Source organism: Grammomys surdaster, unplaced genomic scaffold (genome assembly GCF_004785775.1).
Source record: "Grammomys surdaster isolate TR1022 unplaced genomic scaffold, NIH_TR_1.0 125767, whole genome shotgun sequence".
NCBI lineage: Eukaryota > Metazoa > Chordata > Mammalia > Rodentia > Muridae > Grammomys > Grammomys surdaster.
Genome location: NW_021620598.1, coordinates 1,940,528 through 1,961,752, shown reverse-complemented (window position 1 = coordinate 1,961,752; position 21,225 = coordinate 1,940,528). Strand labels below are relative to the sequence as shown.

Genomic DNA, 21,225 nt, shown 5'->3' with positions numbered 1-21,225 from the left:
ATCCTAGGCTCGACCCTGAGGGGCACTCATGTCCTTACTTGAAGCACCATGGTCAAAACCATGTGATACAAGCCAGAGGGGTCAGATGGCCCAAGAGACAGTAACCTTCATCTATGCGCCGGGTGTGACAATGGTCCATGGGCCTACTGCACATATAATGAATCTGAGCTCTGAAGGGCCAGTCATGTGACCTGGCCTCACCCCAATTCCATCTTGGCTCCTCCATCTCCACCATCACACACTTTGTACCACCTCCCCAGGAAGTATTTAGGAACCTCGGCAGGATGGAGACTAGCATCCAGAGCCTTAGCTTGAGCTGGTCCTTCCCTGTTTTCTCTGGCCAACCCACCCTAGCATCTTGTTAGAAAAACTGGGTTTTCCTTCCCACACCATCTGAGAACAACTCTCAACAACTGGTCTCCATTTCTGGGATGTGTCTATTAGTAGCTGAGAGGTCACATGAGCCTAAGTCTTCCCAGATGCAGGGAGAGAGTGCATTCTGAGGGCGGGTAGGCCCAGCTTCCTCTGTGAGCACAGACAGCCCTGTCACGTAAGTTATCACACAGGTTAGGTTTCCTGACTCTGAGATTTGGCTTACTGATGTGCCTAAGGAAACATCTTCCACCAGCAGAACCTCTGTTTACACAACTATACACAAAGAGCAAGGTTGTGTGTGTTTCCAGGTGTGACCTTCTAGAGTGGCAGTTCTCAGCCTGTGGGCCTCAACCCCCTGGGGGTTGTTGAACGGCCTTTTCACTGGGGTCACCTAAGAGCATTGGAAAACACAGATATTTACATTATGATTCATAACAATAGTGAAATTACAGTTATTAAGTAGCAATGAAAGTAATTTTATGGTTGGGTTTACCACATTGTTAGGAACTGTAGTAACGGGTCAAAGCCTTAAGAAGCTTGAGAACCATCAAGCCTCTGTTCTAGAATTTACTCTCCTGGGCTCTGCCATCTTAGCATATAAAAATTTTCAAGGAACTTGAGTCCTATGACCTCTAAGCTGCTGTCTGTGGCTCTGGCCCTTGGGCCTCCCGACTAGCCTGTGACTTAGGGACTGGAATTCATCTGGAAGATGTGTTTCTCTGGTGACTCATAGAACAGAGCAGTCATTGGTGCTGGGCCCTTGTGGAATCATGGAACTCAGCGCTCTGAAGTCATGAGCAGGACATCATGCCATGTGTCCCTGGAAGGCAGCTCAAAGCCACTTACTCACACTGCAGACATTCCCTGACCCCAGCATTCCCTGGCCAGTCTGGATGTTGTGGTGGCCGTTGCTATGGTGACCCCTTCTGGCTTCTGTCAAAAAGCTTCTTATGTGATGGCCTTGCCAGTGTGACTTCTGAAGTCCCATGTACCACTCAAAGCAGTGTGAGCCGCCTAGAGTTTGGAGGGAAAAGTGAAGAGAAGATCTTTGAGAGTCTGGGGGAGGATTCCACACACAGTGTGTTTGGTCAATCGTCCACCCTCACAGGGATCCTCTTGTCCACTAGAACAAAATAGGGTTTTGTGTATTGTCATTAAGAGTTGCACTGGTTTGGGGCTTGGAGAGGGGCTGCACAGAAGCCGTGAGAGGTTGGAAAGTGCAGGAATATTGGGTGCAAAGGAGGCGTTGATGGCCACAGAGATGAGAGCCAAGCTGGCCACATCAGTGGGACGGAGGCAGGTGAGATGGAAACCCTTTCCCCCAGAGGGCTCATGCTGGCTTCGGCTTAGCACACTGGCTCCAGCTGTATCCCCAGCTTGGACTTAGGAGGAAGCGTTAGGTTTTTGGTGGAGGTACTAAAGAGCCTCAGGCCAGAAGCCCTCTATCCACCCGTAGGTTGCGGTGGGCCCCTAATATGTTGTACTTGTGTTGGGGACAGGCATGTAGACTTAGAGGTGAGAAGGCAATGCAGATGCAGCTGGCCAAAGGGCGTGTTTCTCAGCTTTGTGTCACTGTCATGAAGTACCCAAGATAACTTGTAAGAGGATGGGGTTATCTAGCCCATGGCTCTGGACACTTAGGTCCAAGATGGCTTTGGGCCTCTGAGAGCTTGTAGAGTACATAATGGAGCTAAGCGTATACCATATGACCAGGAAACAGAGCACAAATGGAAGAGGGAAAGAAAGGGTCCCACAGCCCCATTAGGTTGTGTCCCCAAATTTAAGGACTGCCCGCTGAGCCCCACCTTCTGCAGGTCAACAGCAACCCCCACCCCAGACAACACCACCCTGGGACCCAGCCTTTCACACATAGACCTTTCCAAAGGAGGTCGTCAAGATGGGTTTATTCCAGGCTGCCCTCGGTCCTATTTAGTCCTGGGGTGATGTTTCTCTCTCACACACACTTCCTACTCTCACCTCACCCCAAGGCTGTGCAGTGCCCACCCCACAGAGTCACTCCATTTATGGCCCAAGTATCAAGAATCCTTTTGTGGCCATTGGGGACATCAGCAAGAAACACTAAGTGGCTTCGTGTAACTGATGCTACAGTGCACCTACGTTCCCTCATTCCTGCCTACCAAAGCTCCTCAGGAGAATCTCCATGACACTTGGAAACATTCACCAAAGAAAGACAAGCTTTTCTGAAGCCACAGGAGCTTCTGCCCTGAACATCGAAGGGCCTGCCTGAACCTGCCTCCTGTCCATGTGCTGGCTTCTCCTCGGCCTCTCCCAGACTGCCTGTGGGACCGAGCTAATGCAGGAAAGTTATCTTTGACTTTTATGGCCCCTTTTCTCCCTATTAAAATGCTCAGAGCTATAAATGTCGTCATCAGCAGCTCATTTATCTTGACAGAAGTGCGGCTCTAAGTGATCCAACCTCTGAAGCAACTGCTTCTGTTGTATCGATAAATTCTGGCGTGGAGCAGAGAGGTCAGCTCGTCGCAGACAAAATGCCTTCCCACTTATTAATGAGCGTTTTATGAGGCTGTGGAAGGGTGGATGCCTGTGTGAGCTTCCGGGCCGAGGAGAGCGCACGCACAGTCTGTGCAGCATTGGCAGAGGACGGGCCATCTGTGAGAGGTGACAGGGATATTCTGAGAGGACTCCCGCCAGGTTATATGATACTGGCACCCTGTTAACAAAGTGTATGCTACTGACTTTCTACAGAAGCATGGAGACTGTGGACTTAGACTGAGAACTGTCAGGACTCTGGTGCTTCAGGCCATGCTCTCACAGTACAGTACAGAACCTGTCCCCACAAGTGCTTGACTCAGGGCACACTGTACTTACTTAAAGGCATCTTATATTTTAGTTTTCTCTAAAGAACAGACCGGACACCCTAATCCAGGCAGTGGTCACACAGCTGTGAGGTTGAGTAAAGTCAGTCACGATCTTGATGGAATCACCCAGTAGGCTCTTCGATGCAAACCTCCCACGGCCTGCAGGACCCCCACCCCCAATACACAGCCGTTTGTGCAGTAACTTAGAATCAAGCACAGAATGGAAGCACAGCTATCCCTGTCGTTGTCTCTCTGGAGGATCTGGGTCTCGGGCAAACCTTGGGCAAACCTCAGCCGTCCTTCACTCTCTTGACTGTCCATCCCTCCTCTTCTCTGAGTGTAAATCACTAAGGTGACAGTCAGAAGCTGTCCCTGTCACAGTCAGGAAAGAGGGCTGAAGCAGAAATGAAGGCTTTCTGAATAAAGTATGGTGTGTCAGTGCTTACAGGACAGACGCAGCCAAACAAACACCCAGAGCTGAAGGATCTACTTGGAAATAGTGTACCAAGGTGGATTCTGAGAGAAGTGGCCCCAGAAATGGACCCTGAGACCCCTCATGCCCAGCATAAAAGTCAGAGCAGCTGGCCACAGCAAGTGCATCGGGGCTCAGAGAGACACATGGAAGGGTGCTCTGTGCCTCATGGGCAACAGCAGCCTCGTTATAGGCATCTTAGTCAGAAGGCCCTGGGAGAAGTAGGTCCTTCGCTCACTCCCAAGAGTTTCAGGGCCCAACCCTCACACAGCCATTCATGGGGAGAACCCCACTAAGGAAACAGTGGTGTGAGATGTAGGCCTTGGCATGGCAGAGCCTGCTGGAGTGTGGCAGCTTTCTTCAGGCAGGCCTCTGGTTCCCAGGAATCTCCTGGAGGCATGTTAATGGAATGGTCACCCCTGCCTGGCTCCCACCTCTGTGGGTCTGAGCAAGCTGCCCCAGTTACATCAGCTGGTAGCTGTGCTGGGACAAGACAGCTTCTACATATTGCAGTGGTGTGGAGCCCACAGTGACAGGCAGACAGTCCTCAGAGCATGTGTGCGTGTGGATGTTCATGTGTGTCAACTTCTGCCCTGGGTTTTGAGACAGTGTCTCTCACTGGGACCTGGAACTTGCTCATTTGATGAGGCTTGCTAGCTAGGGAGCTGCAGGGAGCTACCTTTATCTGTCTCCCCAGTGCTGAGATTATAAGTTCGTGCCACCACACCCCAGTTTTTTGTTTCATTTTTGGTTTTGTTTAGACAGGGTCTCTCTGTGTAGATCTGCACCCCCATTGTAGACTAGACTGGCCTTAAACCCATAGAGATCCTCCTTCTTCTACGGCCTGAGTCCTGGGATTAAAGGCGTGTACCACTATGCCTGACAGTTCCAGCACTTGGGAAGTGGAGGCAGAGAGATACAAAGTTCAGAGTCAACCTCAACTAAGACAAGTTCAAGGCCAGTCAGGAATATATCTGCCGTGTGCACACGCACACACTTGTACATGTGCATTTTGTCTGGAGGTATAGAAACTTCATTGTAAACGGGACATCAGGATGCAGTATGGTTGTCTGTGTTCTGGACAATGTCTTTCTTTTTCTCACTCTCGAGTTTCCAGTGGCATATAGAAAGCAAGAGTGGATTTTGTCGTTTCTGAGACCATGGTCCCAGGCTGGGTGCTGGACGCTGACCATCCCATACTCTGTCTTTCAGACTTTGGGATCCACCACTGCAGTGCCTGTCACAGGTCCTCAGGTCAGCTCCCTGCAGAGGTTGGCCGGGCAAGGAGCAGCAGTGCTACCTCAGGTAAGCACCTGTCTGTCCCCAGCCCCTCAGCACCACCTCTGGGTGCTTTCCTTCAGGCGGTGCCTTCCTTCCTCCATCCCCTCGGTCCATTCATTAAGGGAAACATTTGGTTCAGAGTTTTCACAGTGAGGAATCTGGCTTTTCAAACAGTGAGAAACTGTGAAATCCTTGAGTGGGTCACAGCCAGGAATTTTTGTAAAGCAGTAAGTCTGGCCAGCATCAACCAGAGCACATACTGCCAGGCAAACTGCCTCTCAGTGCTTTCCTGTGCTGGTCACACTCGGTGTATATCTTGAGGTTGAGTCAGTCAGGGTCTGAGGAGCTCTACACTAACACCTTTCCTGGTAAGTGGTACAGGTACAGAATGAAGGCCCTCAGTGCCAGCCTCGATTCTCCAGATGGACTCCATATCCTGGGCAAGTCACCTGGCCCCTTTACCTCTTGGATGAAAGGCTCCTCCACCAGAGGGTCAGATGGCTCTCTGCTGTGTCTGTTGGCCTTGATGGTCACAGGGAGAACTTATACATGTACCCAGCACATAGCAGACCCCTGGGAATTATTGCCTAGCACCTTTATTTTCAATGCCTCAGCTTTGGTGAGCTCCTACTAGGTGTACCATACCTGCCTAGGGGCCACTGGATGCAGAGATGAGTACAGTATGTCTGTCTTGGAGCTAAGGGGTTGAACAGATGCCCCTAGCTCAAGGATTAAGCTAGCTGTCTTGGACCCTTGTCTGTGAGCTAATGCAACCTCCTATTGCCCACTTGTTCCAAAGAGGGGCTCAAGGACCTGTCAAGGGGCTGGTGGGAGCTCCGAGATGGTCCCCACATCATATCAATCATAGTAAGCAATCATATCAATGCTGATATCCACAAAGGCCTCCTGAGGTGGGAGATTGTAGACCAAAGTTGGGGGTGAGCCCTAGGAGGAAGGTACAGAGGAAGGAACCAAGGCAACCCTGGGAAGGCCAGAGTTTTCCCTGAGGGAGAAGTGAGAGCCACAGCAGCTGATGAGGATCCTGGCTTCATATATGAGGCCACATTATTGTCCTTGTCTGTTGGCAGTGGACAGCTCCACAAGGCTTTTCAGCAAGGAAGGGGCTCGGCTAAGGTCTGCGCTGTTTCCTCTGGGGCTTTTACTCCCTAGGGAGCCCCTTCCCCCTGTTCTCTATCTCCCAGCTGTCCTTGCTGTTCCCATCCCCACAGAAGCACAGACAGGCAACTGACAGTCACCTGGTCCCCACGATCACTCTTCACTTCCCCTGCTCTGCCTGCCCAGCCTCCTCCTCTTGCTTACAGCTCCTGGACTTCTTGTCTCTCATTCAGCTGTCCCCTCCCCAAGTCCCCTGCCCCTGCCCTGAGTTCACTGGCTCTCAGGTGGTTACTTTGGCTGAGATGCGCCAAACACACACCTGGAGCTAGCAAGCTCGCAGGGGTGGAAGCAGACCTTGAGAAGGGAACGTGGCAGGTTAAGCCTATTCCATGGGGATCTGCTGACCAGGGTCTCCATGTGGCTGTGGGAAACATCAAAGGTTCTGAGGTTCCCAGCTATTTCCTCAGGATGGGCAACTTGTGTTTGAGCATGGCTAAGCCGTGCCCAGTGTCTAGCATGTGCCCCATGGCTATTCACCATATTTGGTCTGAGTTAGGGAATGTCATTGGCCAGCGTTACAGTGCAGGTGACCAGGGAGGAGCCAGCATCATCATCACCCCCCCCAGCATCCCTAAGAAGTCGTCTGCCCCAACTGGTCCTCCTCAGAGGCAGAGAATAGCCCTGGCACTAACCATCCTCAGCTGAGGGGTGGCAGGGATAGAACTCTTTCCTCATCCCTCATCAGTATATGTGGTACTGTGCCTAGTGTCTGGGGACCAGTCCTGATACTTGACAAGGATAAAGCAGCAGGCACACCTAAACCAGGCTGGATACATTACCCAGCTCTGGCATGGCTCCCAAGGTGGGGAGGGCTGGTTTGCTTTGTTCAGGGCCCATGAGAGCAAGAGATAGTAAGGCTTGTGAATCAAGGACTGGCTTGGGTCAGGCTGTGAAAGATCTCATAGACACGATGCCTGCTGACTGCAGCACACTAAGGTCTTGGTGACTTTCCCAAGAGCCGGGGTCCAGCGGGGGGACTCCCCAGTGTCACTAGAGTAAAGAAGGGTGAGCAGAAAGGCCAACACACAGCTTCAGCAGCCCCAGGTCCCTCTGCCCTAATGACGATGTCACTTGTCGTACCACGGTTCTCCTCAGGTAAGCCGTGCTTGGCTTTGCCTCAGTTTCACTCCATGGAGGCTGGTGATAGCCAACTATGCATCTTGTGACCTTCTTGTGATCTTGAGTGGGTTTCATTACCCCTAGTGCACAGGAGAAGACATTAAGCGGTGTCTTCAAGACCACCCACACTCCCTAAGATCCAGGATTGACCACACAAACTGACTGGAGCAATGGTCTCCAGTGCGTGGTGACTGCCTGTAGCTCGTGTTTTACCTCCATGTGTGTGAGCTCTTTAGAGTGATGGGTGCTCGTGGCCTAAGATCTACTGCTCTGTTTGTCACTATGTGGCTCACCTAGTCTGGCCCAAGGGCAGTGTTTCCAGCACCCGTGACACGGGCTTCGTGTGTAGACTTGGTGTAATCTCCCTCATGGTTTGCTCTCCTTTGAACCAGAAGGCACTGTTGCCTGAACAGCTTCATCTGAACCCAAGAATGGCTGGGTGGTAGGGGATCAGTAACTCAGCGTACAGCCAATCGAGAGAGATGGTGGTTGGAGTAGCCTGAGCCTTGGAGTCAAGGTCATGACTGCTGGGAGACCCAGAGCAGGATCAGAGAGGGTGCTGTCCTTTCCCCTCAAATCGAGGACTCAGTCCATCTGCTTGAGGTGTGCCCTACTACCGTGCCTGCATCAACAGCTCGTGTCTGTCTGTCTGACCACACACTGGTCCCTTCCTCCCAGGTTAGGCCAAAGACTCTGATTCCAGACAGCCTCCCTGTCACCCCGGGCAGGGACCGGCCACCCAAGCAGCCCCCAACATTCCAAAAGGCCACTGTGGTCAGCATCAAGAACCCCAGCCCAGCCCTCCCCACTGCCAACAACACCGTCAACCATGTGCCAACACCCAGCAGCCAGACCCAGGCCCTCACCGAGCCCACCGCCATCACCTCACCCCTGAGCAGTGCCGGGGTGGCCTATGCCATCATCTCCACCTCCCCCAGCAATGCTGCCACCATCACCCCCAGCACCACCGTGCCCGTGGCCAGCGACGGCATCAAAGTGCAGCCCCTCCTCATCAGTGCTGACAAAAAGGTGAGTGTCCTCCAGAAGCCCTGAGTGGATGTGTTGCCTGTGGAATCTCAGAGGCCATTGTCCAGTGGGGGCTGAGGCTTAGGCAGAGGGGTAGCTGGGTGGTGGGATAGTCACATGACCAAAGAACGAAGGGAAAAGATTCAGGTGAGTGTGTGGAGGAATTGTGAACCAGCAGTCAACAGGATGAACTAATGTGAATGAACAGGAAGTGTGAGCAGATGCGTGTGTGAATGGAGCTCCAGCATGTGATCTGCGGGAATGAAGAGAGGTGAATGAGTGAATGTTAGCATGAGTGAGTAGTGATCAACTGAGTGAATCTGTGAATGAATGAATAAATGAATGAATGAGGACAGTTGAATGGGTATGGGATAAAACAAGTGTCTAAGAGAATTGCTATTCACTAATATGGGAACAGTGAACTGCTGACATGTGGCTGAGTTGGGTAGCTGCAAGGGAGTCAAGTACGAATGCTTCATCTCTGCTGGGAGAGGCAGGTGGTCAAGAGCTGTTTTTTTATGCTCCAGTTGCCTGGATGGGAAAAAAAAATATGAGAATAAAAAAATTCCTTGATTCCATGTGAGGAATTTAGTTTTAATGCTAAAACTAAAATCATCTCCCCGTGTCCTCTAGAATTCTCTGAAGATTGCCCTGTTTGAGGCCTTTGGAGAAACATGGTAGCACCTGCTTTCCCTTAAAATTTTTTTTTCCTTGGTTCCCTCTGCCAGACCATTCGGTCTTGCCTATAGCTGATGTCTTTCCATTCCCTCAGGTAACCCCAAATCATCCTAGTCCCTCTGCCTCCCAACCTGAGTGTTCCCAAGCTCAGCATACCTGCATTTGCGCTGAGAGTAAAGAGTTAGCGCCCCCTAGAGGCTGGCATTGACAAGGTTTTTGCCAGTGAGTTCTCTGAGGCTGAGATACAGAGTAGCCTCTCTGAGGCCACATAGCCAGAGAGTGGTAAGAGAGGATTTGCAGCCAGGTCTCCTTGCTTAGTAACCCTGGCCATCTCTCACACAGATGCTCTCATGGGGAGGGGGTGTAGGGAAGCAAGGTTCCTCTGTGACACACCTTGCAGGACCTACCTGACTGCTAGCTACTTCCTGCCCCTCTCTCCCTGGACCGCTCATCTTCCCCTGTGTCTTCCAGGTCATCATCATTCAGCCTCAAGTGAAGACACAGGCGGAGAGTTCAGCAGAGCCCGAGCCACCCAGGGAGGAGCCATCTCAGGGAGCTCAGGCCACCAAGGAAGATCAGCCCCCCAGCAAGGAGAATCCTGAGGTAAAGGACCCAGCCCCTTTTTGGCATTAAGACAAAGCTCTGTGCAGGGCTGGGACAGCCTCATTGGGAAGAGCTTGCCTGGATGTAGCACCACATGGTGGGAGATGCCAGAGTAGGGCTCGCCCAGTGATCTGAATCTGCACTCTTCATTCTCTGGGCTGTGCAGGTGGGGTAGGGCCATGGTCAGCCTGGACTCCAGTGCCTTGCTGCCTAGCTGAATGCCAGCAATGTGTGTCATGTGTAGTTACTCATCTACAGACAGGAGTGGGAGGGCCTTGTTCCTCTGGGTTGATAGAGGATTCTGAGTTGTGGGCAGACCAGTAGATCAGGGGTGTTGTTCAGCTTCCAGGGACCTCTCTGCCTGTCAGCCTTGTCCCTCTCAGGACTAAGCCCAGAAAGAGATGTTCTCCTAAATTTGGCAGCATGTAGCCCCTGCCTCTCCTTCCTATCTGTGTTCAGTCCTGAAGCTTGAGGGGTACAGAGCAAGACTAATAGTACTGTAGAGTTTAGATGCCCTAAGAACTTTCTAGAACTTGCACGTGACACCTCCTCCCGCTCCCTAGAGCAATGGTTCTCCTAACACTATGGCCCATTAATATAGTTCCTCATGTTGTGGTGACCCCCAACCATAAAACTATTTCTGTTACTACTTCATAACTGTAATCTTGCTACTGTTATAAATCGTAATGGAATTATTTGTGTTTCCTGACACAAATAATTAAGCGGTCCCTGTGAAAGTGTCGTTCAGTCTTCCGCAAAGGACTCAGGAGCCTACAGGTTGAGAAGCACTGCCCTAGAGGAAGAGGGATAAATGAGTCCATTCTAATGGTTGAGTTTCAGTCGCTTACAGTCATGGAGAGAGGCAGCAGCTGACCAAGGCTAGTCTCACAGGACCTGGCTTCACTGGCTTCACTGGCTTCACTGGGTATTTGTCCTATGCTGGGACTCTCCTCTCAGCCCCACCCTGCTCTGCTGAGATCTTCTCCATAGGGCTCCTCTCACTCAGACTCCAACGTCCCTGATGACACCTCATTCATCCTTCAGGAGTCCAGTCAGCATGGTCCCTACCACATGCCCTGCTCCAGCCATTCACACACCAGCAAAGCCTTCCCTAAGCCCCTAGGCTCCCATCCTCCTGGCGATGGCAATGACCTACGGTCCCAAAGATATCACTTGCTTTCTGTGGCTGTTCTCCCTCTGTGTTCACACTTGTCTGCTCCTCCCTGTTCTCAGTGCTGTGAGCAGGGGACTCGGGATGGGCAGTGCAGTCTTTGCCCTGGGAAGCTCCCTTCTGAGGACCGAGACTAATGAGGCTACAGAGGCTACCAGACAAGGGTTAGGAAACTTCCAGAGAGCTGTGAGCGACAGGAGAAAAGTCAGAGGGCGATTACTCAGGGGGTGAACGGGGGATGTGTGTACATGTGTGTCGGTGTGGGGCTTTGCATGGGAGGGAGGGGTATAATGGAAGGAGGTCAAAGGGATGCAGGAGTCCAGAGGCAGGGGGATTGGGGCATTGGCAGGGCAGGTTGAAGGTACTGTGAGAGCAGTGGCACAAAGTGGGAAAGGTCTTGGCACTCCCAGAGAGGTCAGCTGGGCTCTGGACAGCACGTAGATTAAGAGTACAGTGTTAGCCCTGAACAGACAGATGGCAGAAGACTTAAAAGCAGGCGGCCAGGGCAGGGGTTTACCCCTTAGATAACGGGGGCCGTAGGGTATCTGGGCAAGAGAGCGATTTGATTATTGCTCTTGCGCATGTGCAGTAGGCCCTCAGGGGGTGAAGAGGAAACGAAGTTGGTAAAGGGTTTGCCGAGCATACACAAAGCCCTGGGGTTGCCCCAAATCCATAGCATTGCATAAATTCAATGTGATGGTGCCTACCTCTAATGCTAGCACAGCGGGTGGAGGCAGGAGGATTCATTCAAGGTTATCCTTAGCTACATAGAGGGTTGGAATCTAGCCTGGGTTACAAGAGACCCTGTCCAACACAGCCCCAAATAAACAACAAACGCCAGCACTGGGTTGCCTGGAGCACAAAGCTGCTGTGTGGGCCACAGCTCCTCTGTGACCCCAGCCTCTGCATCCCACTGGTTTCAGCTGGATGCGATGTCTGGACTCCACATATTTACATAGTAGGGGCCCTGGCTGGCTTGCTGCCTGCAGCGCTCTCCTGCACCTGTGTATCCTGCTTGGAGGTGTTCTGTATTCTCCACATTCGGGAAGTTTCTCAGAGTGATATCGCCTTGTTCTCTCCGAGTGCATCTTAGTCAATTATTTGTGCATTTTTACAATTAGTATAATTATATCTAACTGCATAATTAGTGTAAATACTCGTAATGGCTTCAACGGAACAGTCAAAACACGTGCCGGTGTAGAAACCCTTGTTGAAGTTGGAGAGTTGGGCAGCATAAGCCTGCTGTAAGAAGAGCCTGCTGCAAGAGACTGTGTGCCAATCCCAGGACACTTAGCAGGAGCCCCCCTCCCCCAAGCACCTCTCTGGCTCAAGCGGGACTCCAGGCCATTGCAGAACATGGGTTCTGGTTTTTGTATGGTACTCAGGATGAAACCACACCGCCTCTGAGCTGTTATACAGCCCCAACCTTCTTTAATTTCTTTGGACACTGGATCTCACTAAATTGCCAAGACTGGACTTAAGCTTTCTTTTTAGCCCAGGCAGGCCTTCAACTGGCTTTATTCCTGCCCTCTCTAGCAACAGAATTACAGGCCTGTGGTATGAAGCTAGGCACAGACATCAGTTTTTGTAAAGGAATATGAACAGCTGGTGATGAATCCTGCAGATTTGACCAGCCTGCCAGACAGTATTGGAACAGCCTTGATATAGCAGCAGGAACTTCAGGTGGCCAGCAACTCAGAACGATACCTGGACACTTTGGGGGTGGGGGTCAGTGGCAGTTGTGAGGGGTGTGGGCACAGAATGGTGGGTACACAGCCTGTACTCACTGCAGGGGGTGCCCTACACAGTTGGATGTGTCTTAACAGCGAGCAGCCTGTGTGCCCAGAACTACAGGGAACCTGTTGCGTGTACACAGGCTGACAGTAGTCTCCGCCAGAGCCAGAGCATGCCCTGGTGGCAGAGCTGGGAACTGAAGATACCACCTCCACTGTCAGCTAGGTTGCAGCAGGGTGGGCTTCCCAGGATGGTACTGCAGGGGCTAGCCACTATGCTGGAGTCAGAACACTGCTGCAGAGGCTGGCCACTGTTCGTGGGGCTGCCTCTGACTTCCTTGCTCACAGGTCCCAAGCTTTCTGCAAAAAAAGGTTACAGGTGTAATAAGTTCCTATTACTTGACTCCCGTGAGGCTATAAGCCTGGTTCATGTCCCTCGTCAAAGTCCTTACACTTCTACGACATTCCTGAAAGCCAGCAGAGCTGGGTGGGGCCTGTATTACCCGTCCTGTTCTCTTCCTTACTATGGCTGCTAGGGAGCTCCCAGCTGAGTCTGCCACCCAATGTGGCAGCTGTTCTCAGCCCTCTGTATCCTCAGGTTATGTATGGTTCACGGAGCCAGCCAACCTCGAGTCAAAAATATTAAAAGAGAGACAGAGGGAGAAAAGATTCTAGAGAGTTCGAAAGGCAATGCTGGGATTTGTTGCATGCCAAGCACAGCATAGTCCTGTCACTGAAGTATGTCCCGCTGTGGTGCTGACAATATCAGAGATCTTCAGTCTCCCTTGGGCACTTCCTGTGTCTCCTTCGGTGCTGAATAGTCAGGCCACGATCGTTACATCTGAACTGAATGTACACAGACGTTGCTCTGGTCACCATTCCCCAGACAACACCGTAAAACAATGATTTATATGTGGTTCATATCATATTAGGTATTAAAAGCCATATAGAGGTGGTTTAAAGTCGTCAAGAGGCGTGTATAGGATTTATGTGGACACTGCTTTTTGTATAACGGACTCAGCATGGATTCTGGCTTCCACCGGGGCCAGGATAGTGAGCGCCTTGTGGGGCTCCATCTTCTATGTTGCTGCTCCTCTTTCTTTTCCTGTTTACTCCTCAGGCATCTGTGTGCTGAACGTGCATACTGCTGAGTCCACTCCACGGTCAGAATGGTTCAGCAAGTGTGCCATCTGTCTGTCTGTGTTTCCTGTGCTTGAGGCCAGAGCCTCCTGAAGGCCGAGTTCACTCAGCTCCCCAAGTGTACCTGATTACAGCTGCCCAGGGTTGACGCCATCTCACCGGCCCCGTGCTGTTGGTTTTTAGTGTTTATTTGAGGATTGTTTGTCCAGTCCCATCTCAGGTCCTCGATATTCCCAGGAGCTCCCTATAGTGACCTTGGACAGTCTCTGGGTATCGGAGTTCCCCAAGTTTCTCAGGAACAACATGAGTGTCTGAAGTAGTGACTTCATGATTGGGCATCCCCAGGGTATAACCCTCTGGCTCAGACTAGTTCATGGCTGACAAGGATAAGGGTCAACGGCTGTGTTAACTTAGCCTTTCTATCTCCTTTCTTCTCAGAAAATTGCCTTCATGGTAGCTCTAGGCCTGGTCACAACCGAACACCTAGAAGGTAAGCATGGGGACAGTAGGTGGAGTTTGGTGGGTAGGGCTTTGTGGGGGCCCAGACAGAAGCAGCAGTCTTTAGGGTGCCTCAGGTCATGGTTGTACCCTATCCAGATGTGAGGCTCCTAGGAACCCAGCCCCAGATAATGGAGGCACAGTCATTCAAGCCAACCCAGAGAAATGTACTGTTTTCCATATCCCACAACTACACATTGCACTGTCATGTTCTTGTGGAGGGACCTGTCCCTCGCCCCAGAGGCTGCACAGTGAAGTAGCAGAGGTTATTGCCCCATCTTGCCGTTCACTAACCCATGAGAGCTGATGTTTCTTTACTTCTTTGGTGTTTGGTCTACTCTGTACATTTTCTCATCTCTGACGTAAGGGAAGCCATATTCTTGTGCTTGCTGGGTTGTTGGGGGAGCAAAGGAATAGTGTTTTTCCTAATATGCAATTGGCCCTTGCTTTGAAAACTTCTCTCCATGATCTGGGAATCCACAGTAATTATTTGGACCCCGTGGTAATGGACAGGAAAAACGCAGAGTGACCCTGGCAATAGTCAGAAGGAAGCTGACAGAAATGAGGAATGAGCTCCCCAGCCAGCAGCATGGGGAGACTGATCAAGTTGCAACCTGCAAAAGAGAGGAGGGGGAAAGAGGCTGGGTCAGTGTGCACAGACTCAGCAGAAACCCTGCTGAGCTCAGCAGAACCAACACCTCACTCAGCTGCTGCCATCCAGGGGTCCCAAGACACAGAGAGGGGCTTGTCTTAGTCACTCTACCACTGCAATGAAGAAACACCACGACCAAGGCAACTCTTCATTGGGGCTGGCTCACAGTTTCGGAGGGTCGGTCTATTATCATCATGGTGGAGAGCATGGCGACAGGCAGACACATAGCTGAGAGCTACATCCTGATCCGTAAGCAGAGAGAGAAAGTCAGGGCCTGGCCTGGGCTTTTAAAACCTCAAGCCCACCCAGAGTGACACACTTCCTCCAACAAGGTCACACCTCCTAATCCTTCTAATCCTTTCAAACAGTTCTGCTTCCTGGTGACTAAGCATTCAAATATATGGTCGATCCTATGGAGGCCATAGCACAGGGCTTTATGCTGAGGAGTGTGTCCCTGTCTCCCTCTCCCTGACACTCATCCTAAAGCCACCAGAGCCATGCTATAAGCAATTCCTAGAGGCTCTGACCGGCTGGGCAGGGAGCCTGTGACTGCTTTGTCTGCCTTTCCAGAGATCCAGAGCAAGCGGCAGGAGCGGAAGAGGAGAAGCACAGCCAACCCTGCCTATAGTGGCTTCTTGGAGACCGAGGTGGGACTCTTGGCTACCACATGGGTTGGGAGGATCAATACAGAACCTCATGAGCCCCTCCCCCTTCCATGATGAATAATTAATGGACCCAGAAGAGTCCCTGGACACTCCACCCTACCCTACCCCCAGCTCTCTCATCCTGCCTTCTTGCCCATCCTTTCTAGCCAGAGGCATTCCACTGAAACAAGATGGTGAACTCTCACTGAGTGTACACACCTGTAACACAGTAGTCAGGAAGTTGAAAGAGGAAAAGTTTGAGTTCCAGGCGAGCCTGAGTTACATAGTAAGACTCTGTCCCATCCATAAGCTGTCTGTTGGAGTCCTTTCAGAGGCCACTCTGAGTATCAAGCACACCTGCTGGCCACAGGTAGAACTGGGTTCCTCATAGGAATACTGTGAAGGCTCAGGGACCCAGGCTGTCCACTGATGCTTCTCAGAGCTTGTCCTTCACCTAGGTGGCTCTTGTGGTGCTTCTCTGCTCTGACAAACTGTAACATCTACAGCCTGTGCTTTCTCAGCTGCTGGAGGGCAACAAGATGAGACCCAATCCTGGGCTCTCTGAAAGACTGGCAAGTCCTCCTAACTGCTGAGCTGTCCTTCCAGGCCTATTTCCATTCTCTAGAATGTGGGTGCCAAATCATTGTCTTATGAACTTGGAAGTATCTGGGAAGGGCACCCTTGCAGGGAACAATGTTCAGCTCCAGTTCTGCAGTGCCCTGTCTTGGGAGTAAATTGGCTCTCTAAGCTCCATCTGTCTGTCCCTTGCTCTGTCTAGTCCTCCTGGATCCTGTTTCTAGAAGATAGTCACTTTTGCACACATCCCATTCTCTTCTCTTGGGTCTAGTGAGCAATCCCTGACCCTATGCGTGGGAATCTTTCACATGAGCATCGGTGGCTGAGGGTGTAACAGTTGGTCGAGTGCTTGCCTGGTATCCATGAAGTCCTGAGTTTAAGCCTGAGCACTCCATGAAGCAGACATAGTGGCATATGCCTGTAAGCCCAGCATTTGGGAGGTGGGGGGATCAGTAGCTCAGGGTCAACCTTGGTTACACAGAGAGTTCAAGGCTAGCCTGGACTACATGAAACTCTGTCTTATAAAGGAAGGAAGAACTTCACATTTTCTTTAGCCTCCAACCAAGAACACGTATTCTGTCACCAGGGCTTCAACCCCGTGATTATTATGTTAAGAAACTGTCCCCAGTACTCTGGGCATAGAACCTACTCAGTGAGCTCTCTCTGCAGTCAGAGGCAAGGGATCTCCTTGGCCACTCAGTCAGCTCAAAACCCTGAGACCCTTGAGCCTTAGACAACCACGCAAGCCAAGAGAAGCCCCTTGTAGGTCCCTGCCTTGCCCTTGAATGCAGCTTGGCTCCACTGAGAGAATATTTCAGAGCTGATTCTAGAACAATCTTTCTGCAATGAACAGAACCACTTGGAACCATCAAGGTGTTGGGGATGTGGCCTGTGAGGTCACTAAAACTAAGGCTTCTGCTCTCCTGGGGTTTAGGGAAGTCTGTGTGACTGTGAGGCTTGGGCCTTATGCCAGGAGGTGAAATGTGAGGGGTCCAGTTCATACGCCTCCATTACCTTACTTGACGGTAGAACCAGAGAAAGATCGGAGGGCAGGTAGAAGGGCGGGGCTGGCTTTGTCCATAACCTGGCATGCTTGAGGACTTTCCTGTCCAAGACAACTCTGGATTGAGGGTTCCTAGGCCTCAGCAGAATCTAGCCTTTGTAGACTTCCTCTCTGACCCTGGGTCCTTGGTATCTTTCCCCCCACCACACCCCCATGTCTTCTGTACAGAGTGTCTGCCCAGTCTCCAGAGCCTGATGTCAGAGCTGTCCTAGGAGGGTCCTGGACAGGGTGTTGTAATGAAATAAGGGTACATGCGAGTGATTCTTAGGCTCTGTTTTGTCCTTACAGAGGAAGCGGCTGGCCTCCAGTTATCTCCACAATCCCTTGTTCCTCACAGCACGAGGTAGGTGCCAGCTAGAGCCGCGCCACTTAAACCCTCGGCCTGGGCTTTCCTCTGTCCTCCAGGAGCTTCCTGTAGCCTCTGCTCTCAGGGATCCTGGGGAGGGAGGAGAGCTGCTGGGACGGGCTCCATCCCATCAGATACAGAAATGGCACTAGGAACATATCTCCCACTAGAGTCACATTAGGTTCCTGCTGTGCACCCGCGTCCAGATCTGAGAACCAGGCCAACAGCCACTGTGGTAGGGCCGTCCAAAGGGCTGAACTGGCAGGGCATGAAGACATGTGTAGAGGATGCCCCTGCTTTCCAACCCTGCCTTCCCTCCTATACTGGCTCTGGGCAGTTGGATAGCTTCAGCTAATCTGGAAGTACTGGGTGCTGGGTCCAGCTCTGATAGGCAGGGACACACATCCCAGCTTTCAGTAGGACTCTTTCTCCTGCCAACCGTCCTCCATGGCTGGGAGCCTCTTGTTCCCGTCATCACGGTACTCAGAAAGCTGAGGCAAGAAGATTGCAGTCAGTTTCAGGTCATCCTGAAACTATGGAAAGACTGTGTCTCAGAAGCAAAGAAGCAACTATCAATGATTTTTGGAGGCAGGAAATGGCTGCCTGCTTCTCAGAGCTGCTCGGAATCTCTGCATTATTCGCTCTCTAGCCCTTGGACTGCTGATCTGCACAATGGGCCTCTCTAAGTTGGTGACAGTTCCTCCCCCAGGAACAGCATCACTGAAGATGGTTTGACTAGGAACCTGGAAGGAAAACCATTTGTGGTTCTTTCTATGTGGGTTGAGTTCACGCCCTAAAATGCAAAGGGTCCAGAGCCGAAAGGAGCTGAAAACAGGTTACTCCTAGGGGTCCTCTAAATTCTAGTTTTGTCTCTGAGGCACCTCACTGTGCCACCCATGATCCTTGTGACTTCAGATGCCTCTTCCCAGGTTGGTCCTGATCAGGCCCAAGGCAGAGAGTCTTCCCTCATCATACGGTGGCTCTGAGAATTTGGGTGTCACTGGGGTTCATGATACTCCCATCATGCTCTAGGGCAAGGACTCTGCCACACTAAGCCTGGGGGACTCTACCCATGACCCATGTTCCTCTCCCCCCACTAACATCTTCTCCACCCTTCCTCCCTGTGCTAGCCAATGAGGACCCCTGCTGGAAGGTACGTGACCCCCCATCGTCACACGAAGGGTGTGGGACATCTGTCATTGCTTTAGTACTGACATTTGTCATTCCTTTGACACTCAAAGCTTGCCCAGCACCAAGCCTGCATGCCAGGCTGAACCCTACATTGCTGCAGAGAACTGGTCCTCCCTGGTCCTGAGGGTGCTAGGCTTCTGCTGCCTGGCCCTGAGGCTGTTCAGACTGTGCCACTGATCCTTATCCTGGCTTTGCCTGGCTTCTCTGTGTGGCCCAGGACAGAGCTGGCCATCTTTATCCTCATGGGCTCACTGTGATCCTATGACATTCTCCACCCACAAAGCACACATCCCTGTTTCCTGGAGCAGAAGCTGATCAGGACCTGAATCCTACGCATAGCCTCTCTCTCACCTATTTCTTTTCAGTTACTTTATCTATGTCATATGTGATTTAGTGCCTATGTGTCCGTGTGTAGGCACACGTGCACCGTCATGAGGCACATGTACACCGCCATGCAAGTGTAGAGGTTAGAGGACAACTTGCGGGTCTTGGGTCTCTCCTCTCATTGTGTGAGTCGTAGGGATGGCACTGAGCCTCGGCACCAGGCGCCTTTGTGCCCTGAACTATCTCAACGACCCTTCCCTGATTTCTAATCTCATTCCAAATGAACCTCAGCCCACATGTTCACATGCCCAAGGGACTGCTTGCAGCCTGCTTTGGATGGCCACATTGCTTTCCAAGGTCATCCTGAAGCGATAAACACAGGTACCCTTGGGCCTGGCAATTTATTGAAAATACCAGTACTCAGACTACCGAGACAAGGGACACAAGGTAGTAGAAGATTCCCTCTTCTCCATGAGTCCATAGTCCTGGAGGGACCTTGGCTTTGGAGCAGGAGGTGGGGATTGTGGTCCTGGCTCTACCTGCTATTCCCACTCCCTGTGTGACCTTGGGCACGTTCCTCGTCCTTCCTGAGTCTTTGCACTGGGTAGGGGATTTAGACTGGAAGACATAGAGGCCTCCTTTGGGGACACCTCTGATGTCAAGTCTCTTGTGATAAAGGCCACCTTTTCTTACCTCTTCAGCACTGGAGTCGGAAACTCCACTCCGTTGATAGTCTTGCAGTGACAAGGGCTCTTGTGGGTGCCTGGACAGGTGTTGTAGGTCATCTGCAGAGCTCTCCTTAGTGCAGCCTGCTGATGGGCTAGGGAGCCCAGTCCCTAGGCTTGTGTTGAGGTCTCTGGGAGGCACTCAACTTACTGCACTGTTGGGTACAAGGAGGAGTAGGTTCCACTCTGTGTGCTCTGTCCTATTCTATCCAGTGTCCAAGGGACAGCTGTCCTTATCCGCATCATGGATGTGGAAGTAAGTGTGTCTCTCCTGAGTGGCGGGGTCCTGGCTAGATGGGTATGCAGTTGAAGGGACCAAAGATGTAGCTTGTGTCTGGCCACACCCCCTCCCCGAGGCAGCTTAGACATGAAGATGTGTCACTACTGGGCCCTACTCTGTGGGAGGAGAGTCTCCTGTGCTCAGTGGTCAGTTAGGGTGTTCGGGAGTGCCCTGGAACCCTACCTGTTGGGGCACACACCTCCCATCGGTGCCCAGCATGCTTTGACACTGTCACCCTGATGAGGAGTCTCTCCTTCCTGCTCCCTCAAGCTGCCTGGACCTGGCCGAGCCACTTCACACCCTGCTTTCTCTTGCAGGGTGAAATCACCCATGATGAATTCTGTGCTGCCTGCAAGCGAGGAGCCAGCCTGCAGCCCTGTGGCACCTGTTCAGGGGCCTACCACCTCAGCTGCCTGGACCCGCCCCTTAAGACAGCACCCAAGGGCGTGTGGGTCTGCCCCAAGTGCCAGCGGAAGGTGTGGGCAGAAGGGCTCACACCTCTGCCCTGCACACTTGAGACAGTATTCTGGGTGGAGCAGGGAGTAACAGGGGTCTTGGGTACCCATCCCTGGCTTCTTCAAGGGAGAGACCCAGAAGGAAGTGTCTCACTGGGCAGTGCCAGTGAACTAACTAGGCTGATAATGGCTACTGTCCCCTGGTCACAGTTGGGAATCTGTGGCTTCCCTGTGGGAATTCTGTGGGAATCTGAGAGCATGCCTTCTTGGGAGTACATAGCTGGGATAGTCTCAGAAAGTGCTAGAATCTGTGCTTTTTCTTATCATCCCATCTACCCCACAGGCCTTAAAGAAAGATGAGGGTGTGCCCTGGACTGGGATGCTGGCCATTGTCCACTCCTATGTCACCCACAAGACAGGTAAAATGTCCATGGGAGTGGGAAAGGACCCCTGCATTCATATGGGACCTTGGGGGTTCTGGGTGGGTTCAGGTTCTTCTGGACCAGAGTGCTGATAAAGAGGTGGCTGAGACTGGTCCCTAGCAGAATGTTTCCAGCCCAGCTGCTCAGCTGCCCCTTGGTGGGTCTGGCCTCTCTCCCCCAGTGAAAGAAGAGGAGAAGCAGAAGCTGTTGGAGCGGGGCAGCGAACTGCAGTCTGAGCACCAGCAGCTGGAGGAGCGGGACCGGCAGCTGGCCTCAGCTGTGAAGGTGAGCACAGGTGTGTGGGGGGAGTGGCCTCAGCTGTGAAGGTGAGCACAGGTGTGTGGGGGCGTGGCCTCAGCTGTGAAGGTGAGCACAGGTGTGTGGGGGCGTGGCCTCAGCTGTGAAGGTGAGCACAGGTGTGTGGGGGCGTGGCCT

The 21,225-nt window shown here is 52.0% G+C and overlaps 1 protein-coding gene across 1 annotated transcript in view; it reads left to right on the top strand.

Annotated features, from left to right (window-relative positions):
- Phf21b (PHD finger protein 21B) overlaps positions 1-21,225 on the top strand; it is a 69,728-nt gene that overhangs the window by 43,256 nt on the left and 5,247 nt on the right. The window contains exons 3-12 of the mRNA XM_028788778.1: positions 4,900-4,992; positions 7,942-8,292; positions 9,439-9,570; positions 14,053-14,104; positions 15,335-15,411; positions 17,336-17,390; positions 18,524-18,546; positions 20,231-20,389; positions 20,712-20,787; positions 20,972-21,075. Of these exons, the coding sequence (XP_028644611.1) occupies positions 4,900-4,992; positions 7,942-8,292; positions 9,439-9,570; positions 14,053-14,104; positions 15,335-15,411; positions 17,336-17,390; positions 18,524-18,546; positions 20,231-20,389; positions 20,712-20,787; positions 20,972-21,075 (1,122 nt within the window). The remainder of the gene's footprint in view (positions 1-4,899; positions 4,993-7,941; positions 8,293-9,438; positions 9,571-14,052; positions 14,105-15,334; positions 15,412-17,335; positions 17,391-18,523; positions 18,547-20,230; positions 20,390-20,711; positions 20,788-20,971; positions 21,076-21,225) is intronic.